Raw genomic sequence first — 19,922 nt, forward strand, 5'->3', positions numbered from 1 at the left:
AAAACAACAACTGGAAGAGAACACGCAGGCAATGGCACATAGGCAAAGATGAAATTCCATCCAACATGGGGGTAGAAGGTTGTAATGTTGGGTTCGCGGACAGCCACATAAGTGTAAAATATCCTTCTGCTGCCCCTGTCTTCGTCTGCTCCTTTCACAGTTTGAACTATGTATGCCCCATGCATTGCGACCAGCTAAAGGTACGCACTGCCTGAGTACGGCTTTCGGTTGAAATTTTGAAAAATTGCTAAGTAGGGTGTGAGGAAGATCTAAAAGGCATCTTCCAGCGACAATCTAATGTTAATACTCGTTGGCTGTCCTCAAGAGATGACTCTTTTCAATGGACCCTCAAAGGTCTCCTTGCCTTACTGACAACAGCGCACATTTCAATATCTGGTGCAATTGTTCTAGAAAGTACTGTTTTTCTCATATCATCCTAAAAACATCTGGCGGACTCTTCGCCAGTAAGAAAGCACTATGATGTTCAGCAGGAGGTTTCAGCTCTTTAAAGAGAAGGACAAATAGTTACACTGTGATATGAGTGTGTGATATTCTCTTACGTGTTCTTGTGCTTACAGGTGCGAGTTTAATTGTAAGGTGTTTGTAGAGAGCCATCTTTCACAGTTGTATGCGCTCATAAAACATACTTTTTAAAAACAAGTCATGAAGGTTCTTTAAAAGGAATAAAGCAATTACACTGTTCTATAACTCAGGACACATACAAGAACGTTTAACTAAAAAGGGTCTTGTCAAATGATATAAACATACAATTAAAAATAATATTATGTTATTTGATGCCACCGAATTCCTAAGCTGCAAAAGGAAAATAAAAACACAGTAAGTCACGGGTGATGTGCATGTTTAGACCAATAAGTTGGGCACCACCCACACTTTCTTATTTTTCCTCATAACTACTCACGTTTCCATGTTGTCCCCCTCTAAGACAGTCTGCACAGGCAGGTAGCCCATTCGGGGGTGTTTTGCAAAATATCTTTTTGTCCGAAATTTGTTCTTTAGGACCTTGGCAAAGTCTCGAACATCTTCTCCTGATGTAGTCTGAAAGGAACACCAAGATGAGAAAGCTCTTTACCGATTCACAACAATCAACCTTTTCACCTCACGAGCCCCAAAATGAGCTTTCTATGGTAAGCACAGGAAAACATCACCAGATCCCCTGGCACCACAGACTGTCACAGAACAGCATATGCACAGAGCAACGTGTGGCGTTGGTGAAATTAATTCCTGGGCAAAATGTGTATTTTAAGGTGTTAATAGAACATTACCAACATTACACAATAAAGGTAATTAAAACAAAATCAAAGGTTCAGAAAGCTTGGTTTTGCGAATTTACATTGCTCGCAATCCAGGCAGCTAAACATCTGAATGCATAATAGCTGTGCCCCAGAGCCTCTCTTCCCATGTTTCTAAAGATGACAGAGAGGCTGAAAACCTCTCCTGAATTTAGTTCTCTCACAGCACCTTTTCTTCCTTCCATGAACTGTGTCCACTCATTGTGTGCTATGCGGTTCCCATTTTGGTATTGGGACTGCATTTAAGGATGGCAGCACCGCTGAGCATGGGAGACTAGCACCTGGTAGCTGTCGCCCTAAAGCCTGGGTAGCTCACAGTGCCTCACCTTGACCACCAAACCTGCTGGGGTGAAAGGTGATTATGGCAGTCTCAACATGACACTCTGACTCCTCAGGGAAGTCATGGAAACAGATCATAGAACTTTCGCTCAGATACTCACGCACACCAAGGTGAAACACAAGATGTGAAAAAGATTTCAATGCATTTATTGAAGCAATCACATTCTGGTATAAAAAGCATGTGCTGTGATAATTAGGCAGATGAACCAGAGCATGGTAATCTACATTACAGCCAAAGTAAAGAGGATGCACAACCCCACCATGTTGTGCGTTTCTACAAACTCTAGAAGTTCCAGCCAAAAGCCTATGTCACATCATCAGGGACCATAGTGGGTGTAACCCTCTGCCTTGCCCAATCTAAGGGATTAGCCCCAGCCCCATACCTGAATGGAGTAGCAGGGTTCTAGTTGTTGTGAGGATGGCAATCCTCTTAGGAGGCTAAGAAATCAGCAACAGGAAAGCTGTCTGTCATGAGGTACGCATCCCAGGATAGTCATGACCGGAATGGCCTTTACCCCCTTTGGGTCTAAGTTTAGTTTATATAATGACCCTTACATAGTTCAAACAGCAGTTCTGAAGTAATGCTTAGTCTCGGATATAGAGGCTTGGCTCCTGGGGTGGCAACACGAGTTAGCATATCATATACTGTGCAAACCAGCCTTGGACAAGGAGTAAAGCGTGCTACAAAGCTGATTAAATGTGTAGTGTGAACTTTGCCTTCCTCGAAGAAGAAACTGATAAATGTATAAAAACAATTGCTAAAAGCAGACTTGCTAAAATATTAATAAAAATGAGTGTCAATGTAAAATAAGTCACGAGCCGTAAAACTAAGCTAAGAAAGGGTTGCCCAACCTGGGATCTAAAGCGACCTTATGACATGTGCACTCTTCTCAGCGCCACTAAGAAGCAGTACATGGGAGGATGAAAGCACTCTCTGTAGTTCAGACTTACACTGTGCATCTGAGGCAAGCTAGGAGTAAGTGTGAGTGCGTGTGTTGTGATACTTATCTACAGTCTGCCATGGGGCTTGATGAGGTAACTAAGTGATAAGGGGAGTCTAAGAACTAGGAAAGTGATTGTGATACGTACTCGCCTCGTATTCCATTTTAAGTCAGGACCAATCAGGTAACAAAAAGGAGCATCACATATGTCTCCAATGTGTATGCTTCTGTGTGCCTGAATACAACTCTATTTCACTTACAGCTTGGAAAATAGTAACTAGTAGATGCCCTTGCATGCCTGAAATAGGTTTAGAACATTTAAAGCAGTGCCAATGCTGCATCAGACCTCTGTGTACAGGCATCACTTCTCAGACTGCATTTCTGGAGCCACTTCTCTTGGACACAGAGGAATGAGATGGAATAGCAACTCAATTAATTTACAACCCAAAGGTTGTCAGTTCCAAGTCTTCAGCTCTATCTTAACCCTGCAGTTAGGGGCGTCAATACTAAGTACATATTCTGCGGCTATCACAAGGTGGACATTGACAAAGGAATGCAGAGAACATGGTCCCTGGGGCAGTGATACATTACACTGCTCCATGCTACTACCTAGGATGTCTAGTTGCAAGAAAGGAAAAAAGGGTCAGCAGGCGGACATAAATATTGGCAAAAGCACTGGTCGCAGCTCAACTGTGAGGACAGGTATGGCAATCCAAATTGCTAAGGGAACAGCAAGACTGTTTACTTGAAAGTAGGGACAAGTAAAAAAGAAGTCTCCTTAGGAAAGGAGAGTCACTGTTAAAGGTACTCTGCCACTGAAGGAAGGGATTGGACCTCCTCAGCTTGGCAAGTGAAACAACTGTGTTGCTTCTTGGACGACAATCTATCAAGGCTGGAAGCCTTAGCCCCTAGCAGCTGATTTTTTAAGTGTTCTTTTACCCAGGCACAATAACTCATGTTCAACACATAATACAATAGTGTAGAATAACATATACATTGATTTTAAAGCAGATATATCTTAGGAAGGCTGACTGCCTGTGTTGGGTTACCCAAAGGTGCAGAGGACAGAACAAAAGGTCTTGTCTTCTTGTAGGTCTTCTGAATGAGTATAAGGAAGGTTTCTGGAAAAGTTGTTAGGATGAACGAACAAAGCCTGGCAGGAACCAAACATATGTTCTGTGGTATCAAGGAACAGGTATTGACCTTTACTTTCGGATCAGGGTTATACAAGGTGGGCGCACAGCTCACTGAACTGGAGGGTTAGGACAGATGCATAGAAGGCAAGCATGAGGTAAAACCACCACACTCCTTTTTCCATGATGAAAAGTACATATGCTAGACTTGTTGAGTGGCAAGAGGACTCCCTTGGTGTGGACAACCGGAAAAATTTGCTTTTTTGATATATGTATCTGGGCATATGGAAATAAGCTGTGTGTCATCTGTATTGATTCCACCCTCCCACAACAGCTTCTGGGCAGGTCAGCCCATTATAGCCCATCCTCTGTACTCAAATAATGGTATAAAGAGAAACTGATAGGAGTGTTATCAGGGTTTATTTACCAATGATGACTTTTGGCATCTGACAAGCAGTGAGAAAGAGGAGTCAATACCAGTTGTTTATGCTCAGCAGGGGGGTGTGGACAAATTACCATAAGCTACATATCGGTCCATACACCCTGTGGTCCCACTGCAATGGTCTAGTTCTATTCAGTCAGGGGTGTAGCTATCAATAATGCAGCAGGTGCAATGGGGCTGGTTTCCGGGGTCTGAGAGGCCAACAACAATCCAATTGTAGCTGGGTTCTTTTTACTACTAACCCGGCAAATGTGGGGCCCTTTTCCCTTGCTTGTATTAGGAACCACAACTACTTATTACACCGCTGTTGACAGTTAGAGTAAAAACGAGAAAAACAAAGGGGAGTAAGTTACAAAAAGAAAATGCAGGAGAGGAGAGGGCACAATGCAATGTTAGGGAGATAATGTTCACCTCATTATCACATTTTGTTTTACAAAAGGTATGCTTAAGTTTCATCATTAGCAAAACAGGAACTTTATTAATGTGGGGCTAAAAGAAGACTACACGTGCGAGTGAAACATTGGAGGAGGGAAAAGTGGAAGAATAGTCGTAGTTATTGTATCAAGAGCATTCAAGTTAGACAAAGCAAAAGCCAAACTTGTGATGTCACGAAATGCCGGAGGACTAGGCTATCTAATTTTCCATATTTGACAACGTCATCTTCACTATGAATGTCAGTCCTGTGTGCGCCAACAGGGCAATTTCCCTATCACACATGTATAAAATATTGTAATTTTTTCACAATAAATATCATTCATGGAGACAAAAAGGTCTTTATCGGATAACTTCGGAACAGTCTGTTACAGCAGATTGGAACATTTAAAATACTAAGTTATTCAAAAGACATATCAACCACAAGAATGTTGCTAATCAATACACAATGCAGATTGCAAGCAGACGAAGGCAAGCCTTGCTGTTGAGTTCACTAAGAGCAGATTCCATACACATTAAATTATGTTGTTGGCACTGGCATCCAATTAATATCCTCCCACATGATCGGCAAGAAATCCAAGTTGTTCAGGACAAATTCCCTCTTCGGCTTCTGTCCAAACGTAATCTTGTTTGGGTGCTCTCACTCTCCTAGTAACAAGGCCATCTGTTGCTCTGGTGGAGCTACGAGCGTTGTGGAGGCAAGGCAGCCGAATAGAGTTGCCCTAAGGTAGTCTTAAAGATGATGCTTTATGACAACAACATTCCTGAAGTTAATAAAAAAAACACTGCTCAGCATGGATTCCTTTAACATGACGTATACTAAGAATGGGCCCTGTGTGCTTTCTTTACAGAAATTATACAAAAAACTCACTGTTTGGAATGTTCCTTCCCTTTGAGATTTGGCAAGTATTTGTCTTGTTACTTGACTATCTACCCACCCTGGCACTTAAGAACTACTTTGTATGTTGATGTGCTTTGTAAAATGGCAGAATGCCATCACTCGTGGTGAAGGTTTCCAATGGCTGAAGTGGACTGACCCACTGCCCCGTGTTGTATGCTGTAGTGGTGGGCTAAAAACCTGAATGACCTTAATAATGACCAATGGATAAAAAGGGATGGCTGAAAGCCCCTATTTGTAAGTGTATTAGGCATATCATTTAAGTTCAATCAAAAAGTTTTGTTTAACACCAGACTTAAAAAGAACGAGAAGCAGCAGTAGGTATGTACTACTTTACAAATGGTCATTAGCACAGTACATCCTATTTTGACGTGATTGTAGATAAGTATCAGGCCAATCCAGCATGAGCATTCCCGCATCTATGTCAATTACACCCCCAATCACAACACCCTCTAGATTTCCCAAATAGAATGGGTAATCATTATTCTTATTTGTACAACTTTATTGAAATGTATGTGTTTAGGCGTTTCAAGCTACCCTCTTGGGGCATTGTACCATACTTACTGTAGCTCTAAAGAGATGTTGATGCATCTTTGTATCCTTTTGGATAAGCAGTTTTAGAAATATACATACAAAATTCAGTTATGTGAAATTAAAAATGAGATAAAAATGTTTATACAGGCTCACAGTTGTTATTTAATAATCAACAAAGTTCAGCTGTCATAAACAGTCAATGTGTTATGTATTCATTTGTGTTTCTTTGCTCAAGTTTTTGTCAAACTGCGTTATCTACTGCTGTATCACTTTTGAACAAATATTATTGAGGTAGGTCAAAAAGTGCACCTCACACTGATTAGTAGCCACCAGGCTGGTCTGCTACGGTCAGCAGGCCACCCTGTCTGTTATTGCCTTTTAATAAAGTTACATTTTTATTTATTTAATTCAGTCTATTTTCCATTAAGGAAAAAACTGCTGCGTTTGAAAATAAAATATTTTTTAAAGTTTGAGAGTTGGCAGTAGTTCCCTGATTCAGTGTAGCAGAATTTGAGTACACTGTGTAATTAAGATATTAAGAAAACAACGTTTAATGGATTTAATGAAATGCCCACACTTTGGAGAATAACGGAACGTTAAAGAGCTTGGATGAATTGTGGATGGAACTATAGAGGCCTGATGAAGTCTGATGACGAAACTCATGTTGGCTAGACCAGTGGTTCCCAACCTTTTGACTTCTGTGGACCCCCACTTTATCATTACTGGAACCCAGGGACCCCCACTGAATCATTATTAGAATCCGGGGCCCCCCTCCACTGACTGCTCGGACCTAATCTGTTAATATTACTTAATTTTCGAAGCAGTCGCAGGCCCCCTGAGGAGGCTTCGCGGACCCCAGGGGTCCCCGGACCACAGGTAGGGAACCACTGGGCTAGACCAAAGCAACTGATTGACTAGAGTGACTACACTAAATAAAGAAGAACCTGATTACTAACAGTGCTTTGGGAACTTTTGTCCATGGTCTACAATGTGTGCACATTCACTAAAAGGAAGCGGTCTAAAGGGGACCCCTTCTGCTTTCTGAATGCCTTACCACCACAACTAAGGAGTCTGCAATTTTTCAATGTTTTGGATCTGTATTTCGGTTGCAAAATGTTGATACATCTCATACCAAATCACTATTTGGAAAGAATACCTACAACATGCCGTTTCCAAATAGTGATACGAAATGGAGTTGCAAAGCTATTTTAGGAGTAAGTAAAAATTTAGTGATTCCTAAATGGTTTTAGTACACTGTAAAAACCGTTTTGTGGTTGCAAACAGTAATTCGGAATGTTTACTGCCATAAAAATGTTTAGTACATCTGGCCCAGTCTCCCTTGTTCCACCTGTCATACGTCTCCCCATGCAACATAACCTTTGCTCTCAGCACTACTGGTCACACTGATAGTCTTCTTAGAATTTGTACATGAGAAAACCTCAGTATCCCTCTCTCGCTTAATTAACTTCTCTGATCATCAGGTCATAACTTGTATTGTTTAACTTATTCTGAAACTTGTCAAAACGCACTTACATGTTTTCATATTTTGTGCAAATAGCCAGATGCACTGGTCAATGAGTCATCATTCGCAGGTGTAACAAATCAGTGACTCACGTCACACGTTTTAATCCTAGCAATATTAACTCAGTCTTCTATCTTCTCGAAGGTCATAAAACTGAGCACCTTGAGTAATTGTGATAAATATATCTGCAGTGCTTAGAAATTGCAAACGTGTGGTATGAAACGCAATATATTAAAAAATGACCTGCTCCTATGTGGTGTCAGTAACATCTACTCAAAGTGCAAATCACTTATCAACTCTTTTCCTACAAATGAACTCAATTAACAAGAATATGATAGTGGCTAAACCACAACCAATTCAAAATAAAGGGCCATATGTACGAACACATTTTCCCATTGAAACCGAATGGGAAAAACCCTTTGATAAATCTGCCCCAAAGTTATTAATCAACAAGATAACACCAGTTGCCTATCATGGGTATCTTAAAAAAATTAATAAACACAGAATAGGCCCGTCCATATGTAGGATATCAGAATACTTTAAAAACAAATTAACAACTTTCCAAATAAAGCAAAGAAATTGCCGATGTTTCACATATTTTATCTCTTAAAACAGAATTATAAAAAAATCTCAAATCCATTATACATTTGAAGTGGGTCTAAAACACACATGGCAGACCTGTTCATAAACATATACTTTACCTCTTAAAAAGAGAACTAAAATAAAACGTTCCATCGGCATATATTCTCATATGTAGAAAAAACCACAATGCCTTCACTTTAAAGCTACCTTTAAAGTTCCTCAATGGCAACAAGCCCTGAACTAATACTAAGTGACAGACTGAAAGTTAGCCCTTCTGCTATTTTTGTCAAACTCTTTGTAGCGGGATCCAAGATGTCATTATAGGCTTATCTCCACAGAATATTTTTAGGTCTGGCCTACAGACTGCTCTAGCTGTGGTGCCGACTACCTTTTGAGATCAATACAATACACAGAGGCATTCAGTAAGCCTTTTACTCATGATCGGATATCTTTTTCCATCTAACTCACTTCCTTGCTACTGATTTCCTCCCTATTATTGTGTTTGTCCCGTCCAGCGAACGTTTTGGTTTCATTTTGTTTTGAATCAAGTATCTTCTTTTAACGACTGACATCATCAGACCATCCACTGCAAAGCAGTATGAAATTATTTTAAAGATTGCCACTGCAAACGCAGCGATCTTTTTGAATGGATTTTCTTAAGACAACCAAATTCATTAAAAGACGGCCAATGCACATGCATGTCAGCCATCTAGAGAAAAAGGCCAAACGGTTTAATGGGCGAGACCTATCAGCTTTGCCAATGCTTGTTCTTCAGTTCTCACCTGCTCATAAAGCTCCTGTTTTCTCACAGGAATTTGACTAAGCGAGAAACAGTGGGAGGGTTTCTAAAGTTGGCTGTTGTTTTTACTCATTTGAAAGGGGAGAAAAGTCGTTTTTTTCCACAATGACAGAGTGTGCGAGGAAGAACAGCATTCACTGCTGGGCAGAGGATTTGTAACCCTTTCTCAGTTTTCCGATTTTCCGTGCCAGTGTGGATTAGCACATAAGGAGAGTAGAGTGATTCAGCCCCCACATGTAGAGTTCTAGCTCCTACTCTAGCACCTTCTTAAAAACGAATGTTCGTTATGTTTAGTGGGAGAAATTGTTTGTAGCAGTAACCCCAGACACAAAGAGTGCTGCCAATCAAAGTTGTGAAATGCATGTCTTCAAAGGTAGGCGTGAAGAACAGGTTTTATGCTATAAAAATGGACTTGACTTGAGAGACCTATGGCGTGGACGTGCTCCATTCCTCCAAGAGATTAATTTTTTACTGGTGCACGTATTATGAGGACTACATTAAACGAAGATCCAGGATAGATATGTACTCAACATCGAAGGACACAGAGCGTCAAGGTTATACAACTTAAGAGATATTAGCAACTAAGTTCCCCTTCATGGAATAAGGATGGGGCTCATTGCCTCAACAGGGGCTCTGTGGATCCAGGGTTATGGGTGATTAAGATATTAATGCACAAACTACAATGATCTTGCCGCCTCTTATGTCCTTCTAATATTTGTATCTTAATGCCAATTTCCAAAGTAGTTACTGAAAACTAGTGTCATGCCATTAACAAAAGGACAATAAGATGGGATGCAAGACCTTGGGAAGTAGAGACTGACCAAGGAACACTGGCCACCATTTCCTACGACAGCAAGCAGGGAAAGGAAATAGGAACAGGAAATCCACAAGGGACACTTGCAGATGAGTAGTTGCCTTGAAGCTAGGTTTGCATCATCACACCATACATACAATATACTTCTACTTTTGCAAATTCGTACACCTTGTCACTTGCAAATTCCAGTACTAAAAACATATTCCTACCAGTTCACACTCAAATCACTCCGTCCTCACCAATCCTTTTATTTATTTAACTGAACTTCCCCCATGCTGCACCTGGCCAACCATTCTCAGTGATAAAGTGCCCATTCAACCGCGCCATACTCACAGGCATCTACCATACATGCTTCAGAATGGTAAAAATGTTCCTCACTTTCACAAACCCATCTCCATCAATCAATAACAAGATTTATAAAGCGCACTAATCACCCGTAGGGTCTCAAGGCGTGGGGGGGAGGGGAAGCTACTGGTTGTAAAACCATGTCTTTAGGTGTTTCCTGAAAGTTAAGAGGTCTTGGGTCTGGCGAAGGTGGAGCGGTAGGGAGTTCCAGGTTTTGCCGGCCAGGTGGGAGAAGGATCTTCCTCCAGTGGTGGTGCGGCGGATGCGGGGAACGGAGGCGAGGGTGAGGCTGGCGGAGCGAAGGTTGCGGGTGGGGGTGTGGAAGGTGAGTCTTTCATTCAGGTAGGTTGGGCCTGTGTTGTGGAGGGCCTTGTGTGCGTGGACGAGGAGTTTGAAGGTGATCCTCTTTGGTATTGGTAGCAAGTGTAAGTCTCTGAGGTGGGGGGTGATGTGGTGGCGGCGTGGGACGTCCAGAATGAGTCGAGCGGATGCTTTCTGGATTCTTTGCAGCTTTGTTTGGAGTTTGGTTCTTGTTCCTGCATATAGGGTGTTTCCATAGTCCAGTCTGCTGCTAACCAGGGCGTGGGTGACAGTTTTCCTGGTTTCGATGGGAATTCACTTGAAGATTGTTCGGAGCATGCAGAGGGTGTTGTAGCAAGAAGAGGAGATGGCGTTGACCTGCTGAGTCATGCTGAGTGTGGAATCCAAGATGAATCCCAGGTTGCGTGCGTGGGTGGTGGTGCGGATCCTAGGGAGGTGGGCCACCAGGAGTCGTTCCATGCTGAGGAGTTGGCTCCGAAGATGAGGATCTCTGTCTTGTCTGTGTTTAATTTGAGGCGGCTTGCTTCCATCCAGCTGGCGATGGCTTGGAGTCCGTTGTGGAGGTTGTTTTTTGGAGTCTTTTGTGAGGGAGAGGATTAGCTGAGTGTCTTCTGCGTAGGAAATTATGTTGATGTGGTGTGTTCATGCGATGTTGGCGAGTGGGGCCATGTACACGTTGAAGAGCGTGGGGCTGAGAGATGAGCCTTGGGGGACGCCACAGATTATACCGGAGGCTTCTGATATGAATAGTGGAAGGCGGACTCTCTGGGTTCTGCCTGAAAGAAATGATGAGATCCAGTCGAGTGCTTTGTCGCGGATTCCGGCGTTATGGAGGCGTGTGTGGGGAGTGTGATGACAAACTGTGTCGAAGGCTGCGGAGAGGTCCAGGAGGATGAGTGCTGCTGTTTCTCCTTCGTCGAGCATGGTCCTGATGTCGTCTGTGGCAGCGATGAGTGCGGTCTCGGTGCTGTGGTGTTTGCGGAACCCGGATTGGGAGGTGTTGAGTGCCTTGCTGTCTTCCAGGAATCGGGATAGTTGGCTGTTCAAGATTTTTTCGATTACTTTGGCTGGGAACGGGAGGAGGGAGATTGGTCTGTAGTTCTTCGGGTCGGCTGGGTCTGCCTTGGGTTTTTTCAGCAGGGCATTGACTTCTGAGTGCTTCCAGCTTTCTGGGAAGGTGGCTGACTTGAAGGAGCTGTTGATGGTGTTGCAGAGGTGGGGAGCGATGATGATATTTGCATTATTGAAGATATGGTGTGGGCAGGGGTCCGATGGTGATCCGGAGTGGATGGAGGCCGTGGTGTTGGCGGTGTCTTCTTTGTTGATGGGGGTCCTGGTGTAGAGGAGGTGAGTGTCGCTTGGGGGATTGGGTTTGTGGGTGTTATGAGTCAGCTGGTGGGTCTGTGGGCTGAAGCTGTTGTGGATTTCTTCTATCTTTCGACAGAAGTGGGTTGCAAGTGAGTTGCAGAACTCCTGTGATGGCGGGGGTTCGTTGGAGCAAGTCATGGGAGCGGAGAGCTCTTTGATGATGCCGAAGAGCTCTTTACTGTTGTGAGCGCTGGTGTCAATGTGGTTTTTGAAGTGGGTCCTTTTGGTGGTGCGGATCAGTTGGTGATGTTTGTGTATGGCATCCTTGAATGCAATGTGGTTGGAGTTGGTAGGTTCGCAGTGCCAGGTTTTTTCCATTCTGCTGCACAGCCGTTTGGATTCCTGTAGGTCTGGGGTGAACCATCTGGCCTTAATTCTATGGAGGGTGTTTGAGGTTTTTTTGAGCAGTGTGAGGGTGTTGGCGCAGTCCTCTATCCAGCGATTCAGGTTGGTGGTGGCTATGTTGGGGTCCGTGGTCTCAGGGGGTGGGTCCCAGGTGAGTGTGGAAATCAGTTGATCCGTTGATATTTTTCTCCAGTTGCGTCGGGGAGGGGATTGTGTGCGGTGGTGGTGGGTGACTGGCTTCTGGTAGGAGAAGTGGATGCATCGGTGGTCTGTCCAGCTGAGTTCGGTGGTGTGGCTGATATAGATGTGGTTGCTGGCTGAGAAGACGGGGTCGAGTGTGTGGCCTGCGGAGTGGGTGGGTGAGCTTACGTGTTGTCTGAGGCCGAGGTTGGCGAGGTTGTCCAGCAGGTTCGTGGTGTTGGCATCGTTGTTGTTTTCTAGGTAGAAGTTCAGATCGCCGAGGAGGATGTTACTCTGTGGAGTCGAGGGCGTTGATACTGACGATGTTGGCGATGGCTTCGCAGAAGTGAGAGCGGGGGCCTGGGGGTCTATAGATCAGGGTTCCTCTGAAGTGGAGGTGCTCGGCGAGGTTGAGGGTGTCATGGGTGCTGGTCGAGACTCTGATGGTGCTTTTGTGGACTATGGCGATTCCTCCTCCTGGTTTGTTGGTGCAGTCTCTCCTGGTGATTTTGTAGCCTTCAGGGATGGCTATGGCTATGTCGGGTTCTGAGGCCGAGTGTGTCCAGGTTTCGGTTAGGAAGGCGACGTCCGTCGAGGTCAGTAGGTCCCAGAGTTCAACTGCGTGTTTATGGATGGAACGGGTGTTGAGAAGGATGCAGCTGAGGTGGTTGTCAGCAGGTCTGTTGTGGTGCTTTAGGGGGCAGGTGAAGCAGCATGCTTGACAGGAGAAAGGTCCCTTGGTGTTCTTTGGGGAGGACAGGAAGCAGGTGGAGGGGCGTCCTAGATTGAGGGCGTGGAGATCGCTGGCAGTGTAGTGGCGTGGGGAGGTGTGGGGGCCTTGAGGGCCACGGGGAGTGGCGCTGGGAGCAGACGGGCTTGCCTTTGGCGCGCCAGCGGCACGTCCGTGCCGCGGCTGCCATAAATGGGGAGGTGGGAGGGAGTGGCAGCTGGGAGGAGGGAGGGCTGTGCGAATGGGAAGGCTGGGGGGGGGGGGGGGCCGCAGGGATTATCAGCAGTGGGAAAAAGGCGAGGGAGAGGAGGTGGGAGGGGCCGCGGGGACGCAGAAGCAGGGGTTTAGCAAAAGGAAAGGAAAAACCGGACATAGAGGAGGTAGGGGGAAGTGGGAGGGGCCGCGGGGACGCAGCGGCAGGGGTTTAGGAAAGAAAACGGACGGAGGCTGGGAAGAGATACCACCAGCAAAGTGGAGGCGGCGCCAGGAGCGACCTGCCTGCTGGAAGCAGGGTCAAAGGTCGCTCCTGTTACCGCGCCGCGGCTGCTATAAATAGGGAGGTGGGAGGGAGTGGCAGTTGGGAGGAGGGAGGGCTGGGCGAATGGGAAGGCTGGGGGGTGGGGCCACAGGGATTAGCAGTGGGGAGAAAAAGGCGAGGGAGAGGAGGTGGGGGTGCCATGGGGACACAGCGGCAGAGGTTTAGCAAAAGGAAAGGAAAAACAGACAGAGAGGAGGTGGGGGAGGGGGGAAGGGCCGCGGGGATGCATCGGCAGGGGTTTAGGGAAGAAAACGGACGGAGGCTGGGAAGAGATACCACCAGCAAAGTGGAGGCGGTGCGCGGCGGCGCGAGAACCGACCTGCCTGATGGAAGCATACCATACCCTTAAACCTTTCAAACATCTACCTGCTTCTTTTACAAAACAATAGAATGACTAGTTGTTGGAAAATGGCCCTCTCAGAAGGGTCACCCAAGACTTAATGCCTTCCTCCTCCTCTTTTTCTGACCTCATTTTTGTGGGCTTTAGTACTCTAAACACTTTACCACTGCCAACAAGTGCTAAAGTGCACGTGGCTCTCTCCCTAAAACATGGTAACATTGGCTCATACCCAATTGGCATATTTAATTTACATGTAAGCCCCTGGTAAAGTGCACTACGTGGGCCAAGGGCCTGTAATTAAATGCTACTAGTAGGCTTGCAGCACTGATTGTGCCACCCACATGAGTAGCCCCTTAACCATCTCTCAGGCCTGCCATTGCAGGGCCTGTGTGTGCAGCTTCACCGCCACTTCGACTTGGCATTTAAAATTACTTGCCAAGCCTTAAATTCCCTTTTTCTTACACATAAGTCACCCCTAAGGAGGCCTTAGGCAACCTACAGGGCAGGGTGCTATGTCAGTAAAAGGCAGGGCATTTACTTAATTGTTTTACATGTCCTGGTAGTGAAAAACTACCAAAGTCTTTTTTCACTGCTGTGAAGCTTGGGCCTCTCATTGGCCATCATTAGAGATTTCCTTCTGTGCTTTTAAGTGGTAAATTCTGACCTGAGAGGAATAGACTCGTCATATTTGGTATGGTTGAAATGGTAGTAAGAAATCCTACTTACTGGTGAAGTTTGATTTTACATTACTAGTTCAGAAATGTCACATTTAGAAAGTAGGCATTGCTCTGCACTTCCTGTCATCTGTGCCTTTCAGCCTGTCTCCAGTCCACGTCTGGTCTGTGCTGGTTGACAGCTCCACTTGTGCATTCCACCCAGACGGCCATAAACAAAGGACACTCAGCTGCATCTGCATTAATCTGCATACAGATGGGCTTCTCTGAGCAGGAACGGTTGAGGAGCTCTTTCTTACAATTTAAAGGCCAGTGCCTGACCTCACACAAAGGACTGATAACCATCACAGGACTCCTGGCAGAGAGGGCTGGGTTGAAAGGGGAACCTATGCACTTCAAAGGCACTTTTTGGTGTATATACACTGAGTGTCCGACCCCACCAAATCAGGCACTTCTGGATCTAACACTGGAGTCTGTCAGATGGACTACCTGGCTGCCCAAAGGACTCATCTGGACTGCTTTACTGGAAGGACTGCTGCCCTGATCGTTGCTCTGCTCGAAGGACTCTGCTTTCCTCCACAAGAGCTCTCCATGGACTTGGATGGAGCTTGCCTCCTGTTCTGAAGACTCCGGGCCAACAAAGTCTTCATCTACTAGTTAGATCACCAACTTCAGTGACTCTGGAACCGGCACCGTTGTGCGATGCCGCACTGCTGCCCTTTCTGGCTCCACGACCACAGCCTGCAACATAAGTCCGACATCGCTGCCCCTGAAGACCTGCGGTGCGATCGAAATACTGTGAAGTTGATACATCATGCCTTGACTGGCTGGATTCATCGACCCTGTCGGGTCACAAGGAACCAATGCCTCACCACCAGTGCGGCATCAGCTCCCCTGTAACCGGACGAAACAGACACTTCAGCTCCCCTGCCTCGTAGTAAGGAACCTATGCTGCACCTTCCCAGTAGCCGTAAGGAACTGACGCAGCACCGGCTCCAGCGATGCCTCACCTCCCAGACTCCGTGCCACTTCCTTTTTCATCATCTTCAAAGGTAGTGTACCTGGGGGTCTGTGCGACTCCATGACTGGCACCGCACTCCCTCATGAGTGGTGTAAGACTGTTGAAACAACTCCGTCCACGATATTGTGATAGCCCCAGTTGGAGCTATTGCCTTCCTAAGCGCTTTATTGGGATTTAATCTTTAAAATTGTGTATCTCTGTTTGTGCACATGGGATTCTTGACATTTTGGACTTATTTCATTCCAATAAATATTATCTATTTTCCTAAACTTATGTGGAGAACTTTTTGTGGAGTTTTCACTGTGTTACTGTATGAGATATTGCACAAATACTTTACACGTTGCCTTCTAAGTTAAGCCTGCCTACTCTGTGCCAAGCTACCAGAGGGTGAGCACTGGATAATTTGGAATGCGTTATGACTTACCCTGACTAGGACTGTGGTCCCTACTTGGACAGGGTCCGTACCTCTGCCAATTAGAGACACAATTTCTAACACTAGTCTTCAGCTGTCTTACACAGTTTCTCACCCCAAATATCCTCTGCTACTGTAAGGATAGGCTTCTACTGAAAGTACTATACTGAAACAGGTTTTGCATATATTTTGAACTTTAGAGTCACTCCCAAAATATTTATAGGGCTTCAGTTAGGCACCAAAATATAAATATTGATCTTCATCACCTCAACCGAGACCTGTAAAGAATGCTATCTCCTTAAAATTCAGCCCCACCTTACCATTCACTAATGCACTACAAGTCTCTACAAGTATTCCTTATGCTAGCATTCAAATTATATCAGCAGTCACTTCCATTGATCTTGCTAAAAATGTCTTATGTTAAAAGTACCTCTCAACACTTGAAAATCCAATGCAGATTTCAATGCATCATGTTCCAGCACCTTTTCCCGATTCAAATAAGTTTTACTGTAGGCACTATCTCACTAGATTTCCCATGAACCTTAGCCTAAGACTGGTGGGCACTTGACAGAACCCTTTCAGAGAGCCACAGGGCACCCAGGGGTTCCTGGCTCAACCGTGGTGGTTGAGGCCTTCTAGCCCTGATGTTATGGGGCCCGACCTACTATGGATCCTTCTCAACTGGGCCAACCACCACTTCCGCATTTGATTCTCAGTGGTTTCTGTGGTCGAGCAATCAAGGCTCCCTTGAGGGAGGAGGAGGTCAGTGAACACGATTCATAACTCGAAGTTAAAACAGTACAAACATAAACCAAGGATCAGTCAAATGCTTGCATTCATAAGAATAGTAGTATTTAATTTCTAACTCTACACATGCAAGGAAGTATGACAGTCAGATGCAACAACACAATCCACTTGGGGCTCTAGTAGTTGTCAGGTCCCCTGTCAGAATCCCTGTCCCACTCTCTCTTGTGTAACATGTTCAGTGTTATTCCCAATTCACTTGTCGCTGTATCAGGGAATGAAAGCTATTAGGTTGTACTCAGAGTTCTCCCTTTGAATTTTGGGGAATTTAGCCAAAATTGTCTACAGTGCCACACACCCTCAGGAGCGAGCCTCTTGGGGCCCAACTTGCCCAGTTCAGGTCCACTGTGTCTCTGACAGTCCTCTGCAAGGTATCGGGTTAGTTCCCTAAAAGTGCGGGCCCTACCCACAGATCATAGCCTCAGTCTGTCCTTTGGGCTGCGGCCCGAATATTTTGGCAACATTGGTAAGGGCAGCCCTGCCTGGCATACAGGGTTGCTGTGGTACATGGTTATATGGGTGCAGACTTCCTGCACAAGCACCCCAGCCCAGACAATCAAAAGTGTTGGTGCTACCTTAAGTGATAACTTTATTGGTGGCTGGCATTCTGGGTCACTGCAGTGCAACAGTACAAGTGTAGCAACACTTGCATGGCGCTCAACACAGTTAAGTCTATGGCAGCCCCCTCCAGTTATACAAAGGTCCCAATTTATTTTTTTGCATATGGGCAAAGGCCTGATCAGGGTAAAGCCGAAATCTCAGACCTAGCATATGGAATTGTCACGTTAGGGCTCCTCACTAGACCTTGTTCCCTCCAACTCTCTCCTCCTGCTCACAGGGCACACTGCTCTTGGCAAGCAGGCAGGCGCTGGTGCTCCCAACTATAGGGCAGGTGATTTTGGTTTTCCTGGGTGATGTCCTATCCCCCGCAGGGAGACTAGCTGGCCTTGGCCCCCCCAGATCTGGTCACAGCAGGAAGTCTGGCAGAACTTCCCCTTCTCACACAACCCATCTGGATGCTTGGCAGACAACACATTTTTGGGGACTCAACTTTCCCTTCTTATAGTCCAATACACCAAATGTGACTTAGGGCCTGGGTCTTTGAAGTTGTATGCTGGGGTTCTGCTTCTTTTGAAGTGGACACTTCTCCCTTTCTTCTTTCTTCATGAAAGATGTCTGTCACAGCAGACAGAACTCTGAAGCTGATTGTCCACAACACAATTCATGGGAGTGATCAGAGTTCGCGCCACAGTAATATGTGCATCAAAAGGTTAAGCCCAAAGCTCCAGTCCTACTCTTTATGATTCACTTATCAGCCCCATCTCCCTACTTGAGAGGTGTCCAGGCCCCCTCCTTGTGATCTATCACTGAATCAAAAAGCAGTCTTTTGAAGGGTAAAGAGAGTCTCTTACTTTGCCTTCCAGTGTGTCCCCATCCATCTCACAAGAATGCGGCAATACACAAATCTGTCTGGGTGGGGAGGTAATTCCTCGCCTCCTCATGTCTTCACCAGGTAGGCCTTGGCTTCCCAAAATGGAACCCAGGGTCTTCCATTCAATGTACCATAGCAGGTACACTCACTCAGTGTACATTCACAGCAAACCTTGGGCCCAGCGCTGTTACCTCTATGCATTGTACCCTTACATTTACACATGCATTCAGTATACATATCAATTTGCGCGCCCCGTGCAGCACTGAAGCATTTCTGTCTTTAACCAGGGTGTGTTATTTACATAACCCACGCTGCTAGCAAACACTAACCATGTGTGGGTCACACAACGCTTTACTCTTCAGGTATTGATCTTCACGCAAGCACACACACCCAAGCACATGCTTCCCCTGCGCATGCACTGCACAGCATTACATCTCTCATGCAATGTGTTCCTCTCCAGCATACACACACTCAGGACATGTACTAACCATACATGCACTGCACAATACTTCTCCATTCTTGTACTGCACACTTCCCAGGCACACATACAAGCAACGCAGTCACTACTCCTGCGCTGCGCAGCACTTCACATCTTACCTGATGCTGGCCAATAGTGAGTTAAGCACACAGCAGCTGAACTTTAAAGGTGAATGAGCCTGTAGGCCTTACTCAGTGATACAGGGTAAAAAGGTCCGGTTTACTACTACTGATCACTAAACAGTACGCTGTCACCACCTCACTTGTACTGCTTAACTCCTGGTGAAGGTGGTAGCCTTTCACCACTTTGAGGGTAGCGCTTCGGGCACTCCTCCTAGTCCAAAAAGACTGCAATGCGTGAGACAGGCCTATGTTATGGCCCTCACACATGATATGTGTTCACCTATGACAGAAAAGTCAGCATTGGGGATCCAGACAACAGTACAGCTGGGCACTTGAGGCAGGAGTACACGTCAATACCATGCAGAGGACTTAAATCCCAAAACCACTGCAAGAGCCTTTAAGGTGGCCCTCAAAAATCAGATGCTTAATTTGCGGGTTACTCCCTCACCTTTGTGCTCTACAGCTGATGCCGTTTGGAACAAAGCCCATCAAGAATCCTTTAGGAACCACTATGTAACTGCTATGTTGTCTTGTACTGTCTCTCCTCCTCATCAAATAGAATGGTTTCATTACAAAAGAACTGAAAGAGCGATATGAACTGCAGTTGACCTATTATTTTTGCAAAGTTCTGTTTACATAAAGACAACTAAGTGCAAATCAGGAACGAAAGACGATACTGTGCATCTACTCATTATGCAGGAAATTAATTCAAGGTTACTCTAAACCAAGGATCAACTAATGGAGACCATTTCATTGCCCTACTACGGTACAGAGAAAGTGGTACCTTTAGGCAGCTTTAAGCAGTAAAAGGAATTCAGAACTTAAACTGTTATGAAAAACAATAAGTTTCACCTTCGTTATCTATTGGTTTTACCAATGGTTGTTATCCATACTGCATGAGATCTGTAATGCTGTGCAGTATGAATAAAGTTAAAACAAAAAACACCAAACAACTTAAACAAGGCTGTCTGTGTCACTTTGTTGGTGTCTCCTCCACGCATGTACATGCCTGTAAAAATGATCAGAGCACTCATTTTCCTTTCTAGTTACCAATGAGAGTTGGATC

The 19,922-nt window shown here is 45.3% G+C and overlaps 1 protein-coding gene across 11 annotated transcripts in view; it reads right to left on the minus strand.

Moving 5' to 3' along the window:
• Window positions 1-19,922, minus strand: part of DMD (dystrophin) — a 6,960,831-nt gene that overhangs the window by 159,121 nt on the left and 6,781,788 nt on the right. For all 11 annotated transcript variants that reach the window (XM_069204760.1, XM_069204753.1, XM_069204756.1 and 8 more), the window contains one exon: window positions 920-1,056. In XM_069204760.1, the coding sequence (XP_069060861.1) occupies window positions 920-1,056 (137 nt within the window). The remainder of the gene's footprint in view (window positions 1-919; window positions 1,057-19,922) is intronic.

Source organism: Pleurodeles waltl, chromosome 8 (assembly GCF_031143425.1).
Source record: "Pleurodeles waltl isolate 20211129_DDA chromosome 8, aPleWal1.hap1.20221129, whole genome shotgun sequence".
In the NCBI taxonomy this organism is placed as follows: Eukaryota; Metazoa; Chordata; class Amphibia; order Caudata; family Salamandridae; genus Pleurodeles; species Pleurodeles waltl.